This window comes from Urocampus carinirostris, chromosome 15 (genome assembly GCF_059441175.1).
Source record: "Urocampus carinirostris isolate Australia breed hairy pipefish chromosome 15, RoL_Ucar_1.0, whole genome shotgun sequence".
Taxonomy (NCBI): domain Eukaryota; kingdom Metazoa; phylum Chordata; class Actinopteri; order Syngnathiformes; family Syngnathidae; genus Urocampus; species Urocampus carinirostris.
In genome coordinates, this window is record NC_142363.1 from 21987217 (window position 1) to 22006274 (window position 19058).

The window sequence follows — 19058 nt, forward strand, 5'->3', positions numbered from 1 at the left end:
AAGATTTTTTAAATGTATAGCTTTTTACCAGTCTATTAATCTTTATTATTTACAGAACTAAATAAGTATAAATTTTAGGTACACATTTTAATATTTTGGGTAGAAAATTATTTTAGTATGTGGCTATTTTAAATCAGTTTTAGGTGGTCGCTTGTATGCGTGTATATACGGTACATGATGGGGTTTTTTTGTATTGCTGGTCATTTTGTATTTTGAAAAAAAGAATAAATATTTTCTATCTTCTTTAAACTGCACAATCTATTTATCCGATAAATTTGACAAGTGGAATTTTGGGTCACAGCTTGTCATTAGGGGGGTATACTGGGTCACAACAGTTGAGAACCACTGCACTGCATCATGTTCGATCTAATAACCTACCTACTGTTGGGAATAAAATATTAAAATGTATCATTTACCAAATTGTTCGAATTAGTTATCTGAGTCCATTAACCAAACACAACCTACATTCACCCAACAATGCGCGCTCGTTTCTTGATGCAAAAGAGAAAGCTGACATTTTCACACGGGGGCAGATTTAATTTCTTTAACAATTGAACTCCATCGAAATCGGCCAAATTAGTTGAATTAGTGACGTCGGAGTCTTTAGGAAACCCTCTCCAAGTCCTATAGCCTTCTCCTCTCGGCCCACGTCTTTCCGCAAGATGGTGTGCCGGCTTCTCCCATGGGCGTGCCAATGAAGCCCCCCCTGGGCGTCGCGATGTCTGGAAAACTCAAAACAACACCAAGCGTTTCTACGTCATCAGGGCCTTGTTCTCAAAACATCGCCTGCCATCCTCCGTCAGAGTCCTGTTATCAACAGAACTAGACAAAATATTCTGCATTCGGAATGGCGCGACCTCTCATTGAACTATAGCCTACTTGGTGAAAATCTTCATTGCACTCAATAAATGTAACTTGTATTCAATCGTATAAAATCCTATATAGTCAAATGTATAAAATCCTTCAATACCTACCTACCTATATATCGAAGCTATATTCCACTAGTGGGTGGTGTCTGGAGTCAAAAACATATTTAAATTCACCCAACATTCATTCCCCTTCGCTCTTCCCAACCTGACACCGAACATTAAGCCCACAGCACAACAAGGGGTGGGGTGCTTTGCTATGCAACCCTTCATCTGCAGAGAGGCCTGACAGCATCATGTTACATGAAAAAAATACACATTTATTGACCTACAAGTATCTTTAAAAAAATGAACTTTTACATGATAGTTGTGATGCACTGAATAATACAACATATCCCTTTAACTGACAGGTTGTCCGAACCCCCTTCCCATGTTAATAAATGGCTCCGTCCCTACAGGCTGATGTGTCATTAGCATCCCCTAATAACATTGATTTCTTCATTAATGGAATTTCCCCTAACTAGGCCCTAATTACTTGCAACAGGGCCGGCACTAATTGCAGCCGCAATATGGCGCTGCCCCCTCCCTAGAAACTGGTGGCTCATTTCCAAACCTTTTGATGTGAATTACGACTTTGTTAGCGGATGAGTGGACGCGCACGCGCCCATGACTCTCTTAGTCGATATTGCACTTTATCAGTTGCGATGCGCGAGATAGATGCAAATGTATGCAAAGGATGCCACCTTAGGTCACTATTATAGTAAATAAATACTGTGCCATGCATTTAAATGCGCTGTTAATTCTCAGCAGGGTGGCGCTTTCGACAAAGCATTGACGCGTCCTGTCAGTGAGTCAAAAACATTAAATGGCTTCGTTTACTGTGAGGAAGTGTTTTACATGTCAACACGGTGCCTTTGATGGTAATAGGTGGATGCGAAGGGGCGGTCTCAGTTCCAGTTCGGGTATTAATCGAATCTGTGCACAAAATCTGGAAATAGTTGGGTCAGAAATGATCCAATTTTGGTGGACAATGGGCAGATCTACTTCTTGATTTTTTTTGTTTCAACTTTTTAAAGGAACAGTGTGTAATATTTACTGTAATTTCACCACCATAGGGCCCACCTTATTAAAAGGCACAGTCTCTAGCTGGGTCTATTTCGGTGTTTAGCGCATACACAGGGCGCACTGCACGGCAGGGCGCGGGGGCCCTCTGCTGCGGCCACCTCACAACAACACAAACAAGCGTACAAGTTTGATATTTAAAAACATAGTAGGGGCAAAACCGAGTTTGGTTGTGATTTATTTATTATTCATTATAAAGTAAAACACACAGATAAAAACTTTTCGGAATTCGGTTTTTAGCTTCCTTCACTTGCGAACCATTTATTCATTAATCTTGAATTCCCTCTTGGCTGCTCGGTGTTCTTCTGCGTATCGTGAACTCAACACATCATGGCGGACGAAAACACGAAAAGCATTCAATGAAGAAAAAGTAAGGTTTTGGATTAAATTCATACTTTAGGGGACAACTTTGTTCAGCCTTTGCTGGTACAATAACCTTCAGTTAGCTAGATACGCTACAACATTTGCATCCATGAGTAGTTCCACAAACAATGCGTCCTCTCCCGCACAGGCAGGACACTTGTTGCATTTAAAACAGTCACAAGAGATCGCATGCCAGTTGGTTTTATTTGGAAATGTGAATGATCTCACAAAAACATCGGCCTTCACCTAAAAATCGGAATTGAACATTAAGTTCTATGGTGTGAGCAGCAGCCTCATTGTGTCCTCACCTAAGTCCTTTGGTGTAGATCATATACAGGGCGCACTGCACAATAGGGTGCGCCGCACATTTTGAAGAAATCTTTTACATGTGACTTATGGTCTTAAAAATACTGTAGTACGAAAAATCTTTCATTCATTAAAAAAAACTTTAAATACTGGGCCAATATACATGAACTATATACCAATGTTAATTTTTATTTAAATTTTTAAAAAAAACATAGGTCGAGGAATGTGTACAGTATTTTTTTTACATAGTGGGTTCCATACCTATAGTGACACCATGTTTGTCTGCCATCTCGCTGCTACACAGTGATCATTTTGCATTAGACAACAGGGTCCTCTCCTGGTCAAATATTACACACTGGGTCTTTATGTTTTTGTTTGTTTTGCCAGTAAATAGAACTAATTTGGTTGTCAAAACAAAAGAAAAGATCGGTTTGTGTCTGAAAAAAAAACCTTTGCCAAAATTTGGTGTTTTTTTTCTAAACCCTACTAAATTGGTTTTCTCGGTCAAAAGCACTTAAGAATGTCCATAAAATTGGTTTTCAACATTTTCTCTCACAAATTTTATTGGCTTTTGAGCATGTTTATATTTATTAATATCATTTTTTAAAAAACCTTTCCAAAAGTGTATTCTTTTGGGTGTTTCTAAAAATCCAATAAATTTGGGTTGCTTAGTTAAAACACTCGTTAACAAAAAAGGTTCTTACCTTTTTTTTTTACATTCATTTTCGGAGGGATTTTGAGTGTGGTTTCCTTTATTTTTTTTATAGACATTTGGCCCACTAGCAGTTTTTTTTCTTGCATGTGTTTTTGTTATCCTTTTTCCCAGTGATGGAAAATGATAATTCTGTCAGAATAAGCATGATTGCTCTATATTATTATTATTATTATTATCATTATTATTTCTACTACTACTAGTAATAATAATAATAATATAATTTTTGCTAGTTTGCCCCTCATCAGTACTATTATTCTTGTTAATTTGCCCCTGTAATCGTCTTTTTTACTTACTTTTTCTTGGAACACTAGCCAAAATGTTAAGAAAACATAATCAAAAAACGTTTTTTTTTAAATTCTAGTAGTTTTTTTTATATATAAACTAGGGTACACACACTTGGAGGCCGAATAGTTTCGTCATCCTGCTTCCGGAATTAAATTAATATTCAAATTATACAGAAAATGTACTTTCTTATTCAACTGTCGTCTAGTCATTTTGTAATTGTTAATTTTGGATTTGGACGAAGAGCCACGCCTAAATGCAGCCTTAATTTGACACCAACCCGTATGTTTTACGTTTGCATGTAATTATCTACAATATATAGTGTATTTATTGTTATTGATATTATTACAGATATATTATAATACTTATTATTTACTGTGATTGTTTGTGACGCTCTTTATCCTTTTCTTATTGTTATCATTATGATAATGAATATCCTTCTGATTATTATCCTCTGATGTGATTGGACTTGGACCATTTATTTCCCATCCTCTTTTGGCCACTCATCCTTCCCATCGTGCATCGTTTTCCTGCTCTTTAATCTATTGCAGCGGGATTAACACGCGAGGAGAAATCCACGCACAGAACTGAAAACAATGGCTCCACGTCGTTTGTCCACTTGTCGTGTTTTTGCAGCGGGCCTTTGATTATTTCACTCCCACGCAATCTATGAAGGTAATGATCTGCAGAAATGTGTTTTTTTTTGTGTAGAATGTGACTAATTCTAAACAATAAGTCATTACTCATGCTTGCTTCTGCGTGATTAAGGATTGTGATGCAGGGCGTCTGTCTAAAATGCATCCTCAGGAATCCTGAATCCTCGCTGCTGATTGGCTGCCGGGCTCAGCCTCTCGTCGGGATGGACCTGTTGGATAAAGGGACCATTTTGTAAAAAAGCCATCCGCACGCACTTGTGCACAGAGGACCATGCACTGGGGAGCAGCCAGTTACATCCACTGAGAAAAGACAAATTCTGCCATGACGGGCAAACAAGGTGCAGTGCTTTCTGCAACTTTGAACCCCACCGAGACCATGAGAAGACCCCCTCCACCATTGCAGAAGACCACAGTCATCCACCCGCCAAGTAGATGCACCGGCTTTGGCATCCAGGAGATCTTGGGGCTCAACAAGGAGCCCACTGCGCCCCCCAGGAGCCCCCTCAGCTCCTTCCCGGCGGGAGCGCATCTGATCGCGGCTAGGTCGATGCTCGGACACGCCGGGATGGGGGTCAGTGTGGGATTACTCGGCCCCGCGGGGATTCCTGCGTTTTACCGGCAACCTGCGTTTTTGGACGGGGTCTTGGAGCGGCATGATGTGCGTCTGCAGCCGCGTGAAGATAACGATGTCGGGCGAACGGATGCAGGGCAGTCTGCAAGCTCTGGTCAGCATTCCGTTGTATTTATCATTTTTTAACCCTCCTCTTGTGCAAGATGGTCGGGGGCCATGTCTTAAAGCAGCTGTAAAATACACTATAACAATATTAAATCGTGCAATTTTTGGTTACCTTATCAGGCTTCTCTACCCATGAAAACATTGTTTTTTTCTGGTTTTAGTGTGGTTCTTTCTGCACAAGGATACCCCTCACTTTTGATTTAAAAATGGTAAAAATGAACCTCAAGAGAATTATACAAATAGATAAAAGTGTTTTCTGTTACCTTACTATTACTGAGGGGTATTACAATACACATGCTCAACATATTATGACATATTAATATTATTACTATTAGTGGTAGTCTTATTCTAGTATCTATAGTTTTATTATTTTTTTGAATACTATATTATTATAATATTATTTAAATTTCAAAATTTAACATTAAGGCTAAAGAAATCAAATAAATACATAAAATGTGTTTTCTAAGGCCAAATAAACAACAGCCAAGAAAGACCAAGATAAATTATTTGTTTCAAAACCAATAAATGACAATATTAAGTAGTGAAAGTCTCCGTGTGCAAGATCTTGCACGCATTATTAAGACAATTGTATCTACTGTTTTGCATCTTCAGATTCCTAATATTTTCATGTGTGGGCATCCCTTTCTTAAAATCCTTTTGTTGTCATTTTCCACGCGAAGACTCCGAGGATTTGTCCTCCAGTGAAAGAAAACTGAGCAAGTCCTCGATAGCTCAGAGCAAGAAACGCAAGAAAAGACGTCACAGGTCAGTGGTGAATTCAATATTTTACAAATATGCATTTTGAATAAATGAAAAATACCATTCGATTGCAGTTCTAACCCGTGAGAATTCACAAGTTACATTTATTGCGCATTTCTCGTGAAAAACTGGTCAATTTTAAATGTCAAGGATTACATTGTTATATTTACTTTGCAACTACAGTTTATTCTAGTAAATATTTGTGCAATGGATGTGCTGGAGATAATTTCAATTCTTGTTTCCTATCTACTGAATAAAATACTTAAATTATAGAAAAACGACTACAGTGTGAGTGCGTTTTTCTGCATTGCCTTTGTGTTGGAATCTATTGAATGAGGAACTTTACTTTTATTTATAAAAACGATTACAGTATGACTGTTTTTTCCTGGATGGTGTTTGTGGTGGAAGCAGGACCATCTTCACGTCCTACCAGCTGGAGGAGCTGGAGAAGGCCTTTAACGAGGCCCATTATCCTGATGTGTACGCACGAGAGATGCTGGCCATGAAGACCGAACTGCCTGAAGACAGGATACAGGTCTGAATCGCTCACGTTTATCAATATTCATTCGTTCATTCATTCATATATGCATTCATTCGTGAAAAAAAAGGCCACAGTAAAACTGGAGATGCAATTTTTTTAGAGTTTGTCTGGAATATTTGGTTGGATTTTTTATTTCCATTTTTTTCTGCTGCATGTTTTCCTTTTTATGTTTACCATATATTTGGAGATCAATTCAAAAGCTGCATAGTGAAGTCCAGATAATTTAATGCATTTTGAAATTCAGGTCATAGAATTGTTGGATGAGTTAATTAGCAGCCAATCAACCATACAGCAAAAGCATTTCGATATTTATTTCATGAATTAGAGGTCTAGTTTGAGTTCGAATCTGTGAAATCTTAAATTTTCTAATTAAATAATGTCGTTTTTATTTATTCATCCACAGAATAATGTCACAATTGGAAATTTGCATTTTTTTCGAAAATAAAAATCAAATAGTTTCCATTTTACTCTCTGAGTGTTATTTTAACAGTGTTTCTTTTATGACGTTCAGTAATTAATTAATTTCAGTAATTAATTCATTTACCACTTAGATAGTAAACCTATAAAACTACGTCAGTAAACGTTTGGTCTTTATCTACAGTTTTAAATTAATACTTTTGGTTTTAATGTCATTATATATATATACATTTGCGAAAGATTGGAAATTGAATAATTCAGTATTATTTTCTACAACCTTGGTATAATACGTTACAAGCATTTTATTTATTTTATTTGCATTATGAGTTGTTTTCATTCGTATTTGTGATTTATTCATTGTGGCTGTGGCTTTTAACTGGGCACACCACAAAAAAAGCAACACCAACGACTTATTAATGACAGGAAAGAAAGAAAGATTTGCTCAGAAAACAGCTGTATTATATACATCAATATAATACATAAACATGTGTCCAAAAGCTGAAGCATAAGCTTTTATGCTATACCTATTGCATTTTTTTTTTCTTGGACTCAAATTCAAAACAAAAAAAACTGAATTATAAGGCATAAAATGATCATTAAAAAAAGGAAATTACATTTCAGAACTGAAATTATAACGCTATCCTATAAAGAAATGCTTGATATAATAATCATTTTTAGCATCATTTCTTGCCTTTCTGTTGACAAAAACATATTTTACTAGCATTTTTCGTTTATTTAATGTATATTACGACTCTTTTAGTACACGATTTTATATATTTCGGGGGAATTCAGCAAGCATCAGCAATTTAAAATGTTGTGGCCAGCCGTTTTTGGAGGTGACATTTCCCAGGTGCATTGAACGTCGCCGTCGCTGCATCGCCACGAAAAAGCGTCAACGAATGATACGTTTAAATACCCCCCTCCCGCTCGGACACCTCGTTTCTCATCAGACTCTCTCGAAAAGCGAAACAATTTGTTGTGCGGAAACAGACGCTAACGACCTAATCAGACGAGAAGATTGCGGCCTGACCCCTGAATGCATCATCCATCTGCCCGCCTTTTAATCTCGATTCTCATTAGGAGCCCCCGCCGTAACATCACCCAATAAATAATAACACGCGCGCGTGCTCTCATAAATAATAATAAAAGGGAATCTGGCTGGCTCCTCTGCTAAATAAAAATGAAGGCCGATTTTTTTTGCTCATTGTGTGTAATTAGTTAAATGATTTGAGGTTGGGAGAAGGGTGTGGGGGTGGGGGGATTGTCCTCAAATGAAATAACTACATAGAATTTATTAAGGCGGGTCAATAGCGTGGCGCCCTGGAGTCCTGCTAGTTTAATTTCCCGTGATATTTGGCCCTGCCCGGCCGCCATCGATCGGGCCTGAAATTAACTTATTTTTCAATGGGGTGGTGGTGGGGCGCTTGCTCCCTATGACGTCATTGTCAGGTGTGTGCACCCACTTGATGGTCCCCAGGTGTCACCGGCAAATAAAATGTTCCCAATTCTGATGCAGGCTGGATTTTTTTCGTTTTTTAAATTATTGATAGACAAAATCTTTCAACATAACAGATGATCGTATAAGTATAGTTTTTCTTCTCGTTGCAAAAACAAAAATGAATAATACAAACTTACACTATTTGCTATTATCAATTATACAATATACTCGGTTTTCACAAAGCAACCCTCCTCCCCAACACCCCAAACATACAAGCCTCTGGAAAAAAAGGACTTTTGACAACAAACAAAATACTGTTGAATGCTAAGCTCATTCTTTTATTAGAGAGAAAGAGAGAGAGAAAGAGAAAGAGAGAGTGAGCGAGAGAGAGAGAGAGCACAAGACAGAAAGCTATAAAGATAGAGAGCAAGAGATAGACATGAAGACACATAAAGAAAGACATCGAGAGGGAGACAGAGGCAGTCAGAGAGAGAGAGAGAGAGATAAAGGGAGAAAGAGAGAAAAATAAATAGCGAGAGGGAGGGAGAGGAAGAGAGAGACAAAGAGAGAGAAATAGAGGAAAAGAGAGCGAGCAAGCAAGCAAGCAAGAGAGAGAAAGTGATAGAGAGAGCAAGAGATGGACAGACACAGAAAGAAAAAGAAAGAACAAGAGAGAGCAAGACAAAGACAGACACATAAAGAAAGAGAATGAAAGGGAGATAGAGACAGACAGTCAGAGTGAGAGATGAATAGAGAGGGAAAGAGAGAGAGATAGAGAGAGAAATAGAAGAAAGGAGAGCGAGCGAGCAAGAGAGAGAAAGCGATTGAGAGAGAGCAAGAGATCAACAGACAAGGATAAAAAGATAAAGAGCGATAGAGCAAGACATAGACAGACACAGATAGAAAGAGAATGAGAGGGAGATAGGAGAGAGACAGTCAAAGAGAGAGAGAGTGATATAGAGAAAGACAGAGAGATAAAGAGATAAATAGATAAAAGAGAGCAAGCAAGCAAGAGAGAGAAAGTAATAGAGAGAGAGCAAGAGATAGACAGACACAGAAAGAAAAAGAAAGAGTGAGAGAGCAAGACATAGACAGACACGGAAGGAAAGAGAATGAGAGGGAGATAGAGGAGAGAGACAGTCTGAGAGAGAGAGATAAATACAGAGGGAGAGAGACAGAGAGATAAGGAGATAAGTAGATAAAGAGAGTGAGCGAGCAAGAGAGAGAAAGCAATAGAGAAAGAGAGAGCAAGAGAGACACAGAAAGAAAGAATTAGAGGGGGATAGTGGAGGGAGAGAGAGAGAGAGAGAGAGAGAGAGAGAGAGAGAGACTCGATAAATGTAACTTGTATTTAATCGTATAAAATCTTTTATAGTAAAATGTATAGAATCCTTTACTGGGGACACGAAGAGCATACGCACCAGGATGCCAGGTAGAATCCTGAGCAGCGCGTACTGTACTATATTTTTACTTTGTATCCTGAAACACCTTTGTAACTAGAGGCAATATTTTCCCATTCACATACTTTGCAACCTGAAACTTTTATATGTAGAGACATTTATAGGTAGAAATACTACTGTATTCTTTTGGTGATGGTTTTCTTTAGAATATAAAATATTGAATGACTAACTTTTATGCGCGAACCACCTTTTCTTTTAGTCTAAAACCAGTTTTTTATAGACCTTTTATCTTGTTCTTGTTCTGGCTCTTTTAACATTTTGGGTTGCCCATCCCCTGAACTAAAACTTAAAAACCCTTCATCAGAATTGACTGTCCTTCTAGAGTCTCGCAAAAAAGGAGGCCTCTCACACTTTTATAGGATTTATAGAAGAAGTGTTCAAAGTTGTTCTGGGAATGGGTCTCCTATAAGCCTTGGTCTTCAACCTATCATCCCTATTTTCTTTTCAGTTTTTTTTTTGTGATGTGATGTTTTTTACAACATAACGGAAAAGAAAAACTAAACGAGAAAATACTAGCAATGAGGAATTTTGGGGATCTACTGAATATCTGGTTAGCAAATTTTCTCCTATAGCAGATGGTTTTGTGTGGTTGTAGGTGTGGTTCCAGAACCGCCGAGCCAAGTGGAGGAAGCGCGAAAAGTGCTGGGGACGCAGCACCGTCATGGCCGAATATGGCCTTTACGGGGCCATGGTCCGCCATTCCATCCCGTTGCCTGAGTCTATCCTCAAGTCGGCTAAGGACGGCATCATGGAGTCCTGCGCTCCTTGGTTGTTAGGTGGGTCTCCTTCTTTGTCATCATCCTCTACTTCAGGGGTCGGGAACCTATTGGACACCAAGGAGCTACGAATGCAAAATATTTAGATTTTTTTTCCAGTGAGAGCCACACCATATATATATAAAGCTAAACCTTGTCTCCTTATCTCCAGTCCATATTACTTCACTTTGATTTCAGAAAATATATGAAATAAAAATAGTGTCAGAGCTTGTGTCTCATATACAAATATAATAAAATGTGTCTCCCTCCAATAGTTACCTATGAACGTTGAAGTACATTTTAACTGTCATTTTTGTCTTCAATAATGATAGTTCAAAACAAGGTGCCGGAAGAGTTTTTTGTAAAAATGTCAAAAAATACTGCAAATGAGAAGGATACATTTGTATTTACCTTCAGTTATGTGACACGGTCACAGTTCTAGCCTTGGGAATAGGGTAGTCATTATTGGTCTTCCGAGGCCTCATGTGCACCGTTGTTTATTTAACATTTTGCAAACGGCACTTAAAAAAATTCCTATCCAAGAAATGCTGTTTTGATGCATCTTTTTGGCTAAAATGTAGAAAAAAAAATGATAGTCACATTTCTTATTACTTAGGTAGAAAAGGACCACAGCACTCCTGCCGGTAGTGGTAGACATGCGATATTGCACTCCTGTCCTTAAGAGAAAAATAATCCCTCAATAAGATTTATTTTAAAATAGGTACTTAAATCTAGTCAAATAAGAAAAATAATACTTCATAAACTAAAATTAGCGCCCATCTTCCTTGTGTTACCTTTTTCTTGTTTTACAAATAAAGAAATACGATTCAAAGAGCACAACAATCTCCGGTGGACCCAAACGCACGAAGCAGGAAGCATTGCGAGGTGCTCAAAAAAGATGACATTCAACAACAAAATCATCAATGAAGTAACAAACAAATGGTCAAAAACAACAATGAAACTGTCTTAACTAGATAACACAAAAACAAACCTCAGAAAACAGGATGAATCGGAAAAATGGTGAGTTTGGTAAATTAAGGCGGAAAACAAAACATCTTCCGACACTGAATGATGTCCAAAATGTCACAGGTGTTGGGTGATTGGACACACCTGTCCCAATAACAAAATAATTCGGCGCCCTCTGGTGGACAGAGGTACGCCAGACTTTAACACCATCAGCTATGGGAGAAAATCTGGTAATTTTAAGGATAAGTGTTCTTTTTCTCCTACTTGGAAAGTAAGTTTAAATATATAAATAAATCACTAAAAATCATTGTTCATAAATTTATCTACCCTAGAAATAATGTTACAAAATAACCAATATAATTTTAGTAATTGATAGGTTTGTCGTTTTGGTTGTAATATTTCTCAGAATTCACTGTGTGAATATAACTTGTTTTTATATTCCTAAATATAAAAACAATCTTTCACACACACACACACACACACACACACACACACACACACACACACACACACACACACACACACACACACACACACACACACACACACACATATGAAGTAACGTTTCAATAATCAGTCTAATTGCATCTCTTGTACGTTTATCAGTCTTGTACTCTTTTATTTTTAAGTCGCATTTCCGGTGTATTTTTCTGTTTCCTGTGTGTATAAAGTTAGCTTCACACACGGGAGGAGAGGTCCGTCGAGGCACTCGCCCGGAGTGGGCCACTCGACAGTGCTCTCCCGCTTGGGAATTTTAAATACCTTAATGCTTGTTTTTATTTGAGTAATTTTGCCAACATAGAGTTTATATAAGTTTTAACTTTAACAGTAATGTACCTAGATTCCTTCCTTAATTTTCCAGTGCACTTTTATCTCTGAAAATATTTCCACAATTTTTACTTTGTACGCAAATGTTCAGCGACTGTAGCACTTTGCATGATTCGTTTTCGTGTTTTCCGTTCCTAATTCCATGCTTGATTTTCCATACTTTTGTTCTTCCTTTAACAACACCCGTCTCTTAACTGTCCACAACTTCTTTGCTTGCTGTTTTCAGTCCAAGACGGCTTACCGGTCAACAGACGCGATTGTAAATCTGAATGCCCGCGACTCTTTGCAGGCATGCACAAGAAGTCCATGGAGACCCCGGGGCCCCCTTCGGCCGAATGCGATGAGCCGCCGCCGCCGCCGCCGTCTTCGTCATCTCAGAGGGCCGAAGAACCCGAAACGGAAGAACGCCGGTCAAACGGCGAGTCGACCATTTCCAAAGAGGAACTGAGAGAAAACAGCATCGCCGCTCTGAGGGCCAAAGCGCAGGAGCACAGCGCCAAAGTGCTCGGGACGGTTCACCAAGACCGGCCTGAAGAGGAGCAGAACGGAAAGGAGGAGGCGAGTGGCCCTTGAAACTCACTGGTTCTTTTGAAGCGGGTCTGGACTCTTGCAAGGACCAAGACCCAGACGCACTTTTTGGGGTTTCACATTCCACATCTTGAATGCTGATCCGGGAAGAAACAAAGTTGTTGTTCTATGTAATGCTCAGGGTTGGGTAGGGTTACTTTAACTGGATTACTTTCAATTACTTTTGGATTACTCCAATACCAAATATGCTAACAAAAGACAAAATAAACTAAATATGAATAAAATGATGACTCACAACACGTGATAAGCTTTCTCTCCTGGCTTTGATCTCTTTGATCTCCTGCAAAACTAACATAAAATGCGACAGAAACAAAATGAAAATAAATCCAAACAGTTTGCCAACATCATTTTTGCCGTTCCATGTATTCCGTTACTCCCCAAGCCTGCACAAAATTTTGTAATTTTATTCATATTTAGTTTCTTTTGTCTTTTATTAGCATATTTGGTATTGGAGTAATCCAAAAGTAATTGAAAGTAATCCAGTTAAAGTAACCCTACCCAACCCTGGTAATGCTGTGTAAAGGGCTGGATTGGCATACACCAATGCAGTGCTTCTCATTCATTTTCTGCACCCCCCCATTCGGAAGAAGAAATTCTCTCTGGGCCCCCAAAATCGATCTTTTTTTTTTAAGTGACCACATCATTTTGGTGGTTCCACGACAATGTCGTGATGCCAAATCTACGCCTTATCAGTATGATTGGGTTTTAATGTCTGGAAGTGAAAGCTTAATTTATTTGGCTTCATGCTGCCCGCTGCCAACATTTTTAACATAGCAAGCACACTGCTCCTTGCTCATCCACCTCCGCGGTCGCAATGAAGTGCTACGTACGCTTCGTCAATCTTCCTCGTTTTAGCTTTCGGGAGGAGACCTTTGTCGGTCTCTTTCAGGGTTGGGTAGGGTTACTTTAACGTGATTACTTTCAATTACTTTTGGATTACTCCAATACCAAATATGCTAATGAAAGACAAAAGAAACTAAATATGAAAAAAATTATGACTCACAACACGTGGTAAGCCTTCTCTCCTGGCTTTGATCTCCAGCAAAACTAACACAAAATGCGACAGAAACAAAACGAAAATAAATCATTTCCGTGTTCCGTTACTCCCCAAGCCTGCACAAAATTTCGTAATTTTATTCATATTTAGTTTCTTTTATCTTTTACTAGCATATTTGGTATTGGAGTAATCCAAAAGTAATTGAAAGTAATCAAGTTAAAGTAACCCTACCCAACCCTGGTCTCTATTCCCAGTCTCTCTCTGCCTGTCTCCTCGTCCAAGTTAAATATTTTCTCATGGTGTCACTTGAGTTTCTAATCTACTTTGTGTCAACACCTCACACTCTATGCTCTCATTCTGTGTTATATGCTGTATGGAGGCTAAGTGTAAACAAAACACTGCTAAGAGAGTTCCTAGTGTAGTGGAGGTGCAATTGCACTTTATCTGGGAACGTTAAAAAAGTTCCTTGAAGTTAAAAGTGCCCGCGTCTCCTTGATGGAGCTTTGTGGCCCTCAGGGGAGGCTCGCCCCACTGTTTGAAATTCACTGCTTTATTCGGTTGATCTTGCTAAATGGTAAGAAGTGGACTCCGACCCACCAAGTAGGGCGCGCTCTGTATGTGCCAGATGGACTGTCCAGCCCTACTTGTACGTATCCAACCTTTCTGTGTCCTGGGGTCTCTGACATGATGCAATAAGTTTTCGAGTGGAGGGCCGCATTCGGTAAATTAATTTGGGCCAGGAGGAAAGAAAATATTCATTGCAGGTGTTACATTTCATAAACAACGTGTGACAGTCTAAATCTGTGAAGCAGACACCTTTTCCTACTTGCCCAAGACACACCACAAGAAATGTCTACAACCCTAGTGGTTAAGGGATGAATCCACCACGATTGAATACATTGAAAGCAAAGAACAAACCCTAATTACAGGCCCAAGCATTAATTTATCATGTAAAAGTACTGTACAGTATTACCTTGGTTATTGTGGTCATGGGGGAGCAGCGCCCCCTGTAAAACGTGTACATTTGTTAATTTATTTTGCACCTTAATAAAAGCCCCCAAGGATCAAACTTTCTTCAAGATTATATCCTTACTGACTGAGAGTATACCAGTGTCTTGAATAACAACTCTAGATATACACGTAATAGGAGCTCTTCACCTAAGAAGTGCTTCAGAGAGTAGCTGGCTATCTGCATGCTAGAATTGGCTATTCTATATGCTATAGCTCCAGGGTATCCATTTCATGGGTAATGGATATGGCGTTGGTCAGATATAGGCATGGGTAGCTTGTGAAAGTTGTTACGTAGTCTAGCCGCAGTAGGCTGGACCTGCAACCCCTTCTCTCCTCCTCAGTCTCTTTCCGGACCCGATAACAATCCACAGAGCACCCAACGGTGATCACAATTTCTTTAAACCTTCCTGACTTTTCTCAGAGTTGGTTTTAATTAATGACTTTCTTCTCAATGTAATGAATTACTATGTGGCTGTGCATCACAGTTTGTTTTGGGTGCACACATTGAGTTGTGCGCCCACCCACCTAAGTTGTTTGGTATTCACAGCATACACCGGCCTATCACTGTCGCGCAAACTGTCAGTTATCCCCCTCCCACACCACACAAAGCCATTCCAAACCTGCCCCCGTGATAGCATTTGCTGTGTGCTGTCTGCTACAGAACACAATGTACAATACGTTGATATCAATGACAATAAAGGCAATTCAGATCAAAATCCGTGAAGCAGTAATAACCATAGTGAGGTGTCCATGTATATTGTACATGTAGACAAGGAGTATCCTAGCTTTTTCAAGATGAAGGCTACTCTTTGTTACTAATTAACCCAATTTGATATGAATTTCTAAAAAAATCCAATTAGCTGGATAGCTTGTTAAATAGTTAAAAAGGTAGCTTGATAGTTGGCTAGAAAGTTAAACGGGTAAAGAAATAAGTGGAGCTAAAAAGCTAGTTGAAAGAGTAAAGCCAACTAAATAGCTAGATAGAAAGTTAGGGAAAAAATAGCTAGCTAGAAAAGAGGGCGAAATTTAGCTTGATAACCAGTAAAAAGTTAAAATGTTAGCTAGATAGCATGCAAAAAAACTAGCTAGATAGCCTAAAAGGTAGGATGATAGCTAGTTACAAAGCTAAAAATGTAGCCACACAGCTAGCTAAAAAACGGCACACATTTTGCTTATTCGCTTTATAACAACAACGAATTGGAATTTAGTTTGTGGTATTTCCTGTAAAATAAAATCGATAAAAACATAAATAAATAAATGTATTTAATAAATGAATAGATTCTCATTCTATTATCTTAATTAATTGCTTATATTAAATATCAATACTTGAATAGATTTTTTTGGGGACCATGAAGCCCATGAACTGGAATTTATTTATTTGAATTTCTAAAATAAAGATTATTTTATGTTATTACTATCTTGTTACTAATTTATTAACATGTTATTAAATAAGGGGTTAAATAGACTCATTCATTTAATAAATAAATCTCAATGACCCAGTACTTGTAAGATACTTTTCAAGAACAGGTCTACGGGCACCTCATCTGTCTTTAGGGCACCAGGTTGGAGACCCCTGCGGTAGACTTTTAATCATTACCAATACCTTGTCAGGAACCAGAACAGGATCAAGACCCAATCGCGTGACGTTCTCACACAAGCCTTCATTTTACGGGAAATGGGGAGTCATGCACGTTAGGCAGCCGGTCTGGCGTGGAAAGACAGGAAGCCAGAGACCGACGAGATCGATTCCAATTGTCCGAGTTGATACCGGACAGATGGGGTCGATACCGGACAGGACGGGACAGACAAGATAGATAACGAATCAAGATATCAAAAATAAACAGGAGAAACTAGACGGGAACAGAAACAGAAGAAAATAACAAACAGGACAAAAACAGATGGAGACAAAACTGGAACCCGAAATTAAACAAGACAAAAATAAATGGGAATAATACCGGACTGGAAATCCCAACAGGAAAATGGGACCGAGTCAGAACCCACATCTTGTGGGGCAGAGGTTCATTTGACGGGCTGACAAAGGAAGAAAGAGAGCGCTGAGGTTAATGTAGACCGAAAGCCAAACTCTCAATGAGCCGCAGCTGGCGCCACACGGGCGCGGCCAATTGGGCGCCATGGCAACCTACTGGCATATCTACTCTCTTAGAGACTGTTTAGCCAATCAGAATGCAGAACACATTGCGAGACAGTGAAAGTTGAACTGTGTTTATAGCGAGGGATTACTTTAATATGCAACACGATCTTTCGGAATTGATGTATTTTTTAAATTTGAAATATTTTTTTCACATCTCTATGTTGCGACTCATGGACTCCGCGGTGGTCCACGGACCCTGGTTTGAGAACCACTGCATGTAACCCATTAAACCAGGGGTGTCAAACTCATTTCAACTCGGGGGGCCACTCAATAGAACAAACATTCTGTTGGGGGCCGGACTAGTAGATTAAAGAGAAAGAAAAAGAGAGATAAAGAAATAAGATAAAGAGGGACGTAAAAAGAGAGAAGGTGGAACAAAGAAAGAAAAAGAGAGAGAGGCAGAGAGCGTGAGAAACAAAAGATAAAACGTCGTGAGAGAGGGGGAAAAGAAAGGGAGAGGAAGAAAGAAATCAAAAAAGAAATAGAAAGACAGAAGGAGAGAAAAGAGAAATGAAAGTGCAAAAGGTATGAAGAGAGAAAGAGAAAAGAGAAAAGGAAAAAAGGAAGTTAGAGCAAATGAGGTTAAAAGACAAAGAGAGAGAACGAGACAAAGAACAACAAAGGAAAAGAAAAAGAGACACAGAGAGTGAAAGAGACAGAGACAGAGTGGGAGAAAATGGGTGGAAAAGAAAGAAAGAAAAAAAAAGAGAGAGAGAGAGAGAGAGAGAAATACAAGTACAGTGTCTTTGTTCGAGCCACCTTTCTCTGGCAACATCAAGTTGACATTTCAATCTGCAGCTGGTTTTTCTCTTGCGCTTCTCTGAGTGTCGTCACGCGGGCCGGATTCAATCCCTTAGCGGGCCTGATCTGGCCCCCGGGCCGCCTGTTTGACACCTGTGCATTAAACAAAACTGCACAGAAAATCAATCATCTTTTGGTATGAAACGTGACTTCCCGGCATCCGTGGCAGAACTCTCCTTGCAGCGCCGAAGCTACTTGTTGATGCTCTGTTGACTGGCCTCATTAGCGCAGGACTCCCCCCTTCTCTCCTGCCCACCTCCCCTGTTGCACGCCTGGGTTAGCTCCCGTAATCCGTCGCAGTCGAGAGCCTTCAATTTCAGACGGGATCGTCGGGGAGGGGCCGAGCGAGGGGGGGCCCAAAGCGGCATCCGGCGAATGTCTGATTTGAAATGACTTTAACAGGCGACACTTAAGCCGCTCATCCGACAGCTAGGCTTTGTGCGCTTCGCCATGTGTGCAAATATCTTGTTCGGATACTCGGAGGCCACTTGCACTCGGCTTTCCACAAAATCTTCCGCTACATTTGATGAACAGCTGTCCGGAAAGGATCTAGGAACTGATTTTAGTGAGCCACTTAATCATAAAAAAAACTCGAAAGTCGGCTTAAAACATCTCAACTCAAACCTGAGAAGCCATGAGCTGAGAGATCAATTATCTGTACCGCTTATCTTCAGTAGGGTCGCGGGGGTGCTGGAGCCCATCCCAGCTCTCTTCGGGCAGTGGGCAGGGGACACCCTGAACTGGTTGCCAGCCAGTCCCAGGGACAGACAGAGACAGACAATTCGCTTCTTCATTCAAACCTAGGGACAATTTGGACCGACCAATTAACCTGACATGCATGTTTTTGGAATGTGGGAGGAAACCGGAGTGCCCGGAGGAAACCCATGCAAGCACGGGAAGAACATGCAAACTCCACACAGGAGGTTCGATCTCATGACCTCAGAACCGTGCCGCCGTGCTGCCCAGGTGAGAGGTATAGATCAGTTTTTCTCAACTAGTGTAACCCATTTCGAGTGGATCAGCTTCAGGAGTGTCAAACTCAAATCACACCTTTGGTTGTGGTCCGAACAGGATAAATATTTACTAAATACATTAAAACTTGACGTTTTTCTTAACATGATTTTGAAATTCGATATTATTGATATCAAGCTAGTATTTGGATCAGATCTTCCTTGGATCGGTACTTCACTCCTCCACAAAGCTTCTCGTTGTAGATCAGCGGTGTCAAACAGACAGAGGGCCAAAACTCAAATCACACCTTTGGTTGCAGGCTGAACAGGTTAGTTATTTAATACACTA

General features: G+C 39.6%; 1 protein-coding gene across 3 annotated transcripts; it reads left to right on the forward strand.

The window, feature by feature from the left end:
* Positions 1–4133: 4133 nt before the first annotated feature.
* Positions 4134–14204, forward strand: vsx2 (visual system homeobox 2). 3 transcript variants are annotated; one of them, XM_088354031.1, is made up of 6 exons: positions 4134–4329; positions 4423–5035; positions 5727–5811; positions 6217–6340; positions 10257–10437; positions 12437–14204. In XM_088354031.1, exons 2-6 carry the CDS (start codon positions 4633–4635, stop codon positions 12781–12783), a joined length of 1140 nt encoding a protein of 379 aa, XP_088210157.1. In that variant the 5' UTR covers positions 4134–4329; positions 4423–4632; the 3' UTR covers positions 12784–14204. The 3 variants fall into 3 exon arrangements, with proteins under 3 accessions (XP_088210157.1, XP_088210158.1, XP_088210159.1); XM_088354032.1 differs by having other exon boundaries at positions 4462–5035; XM_088354033.1 differs by having other exon boundaries at positions 4138–4329; positions 12500–14204.
* The last annotated feature ends 4854 nt before the right edge of the window (positions 14205–19058 follow it).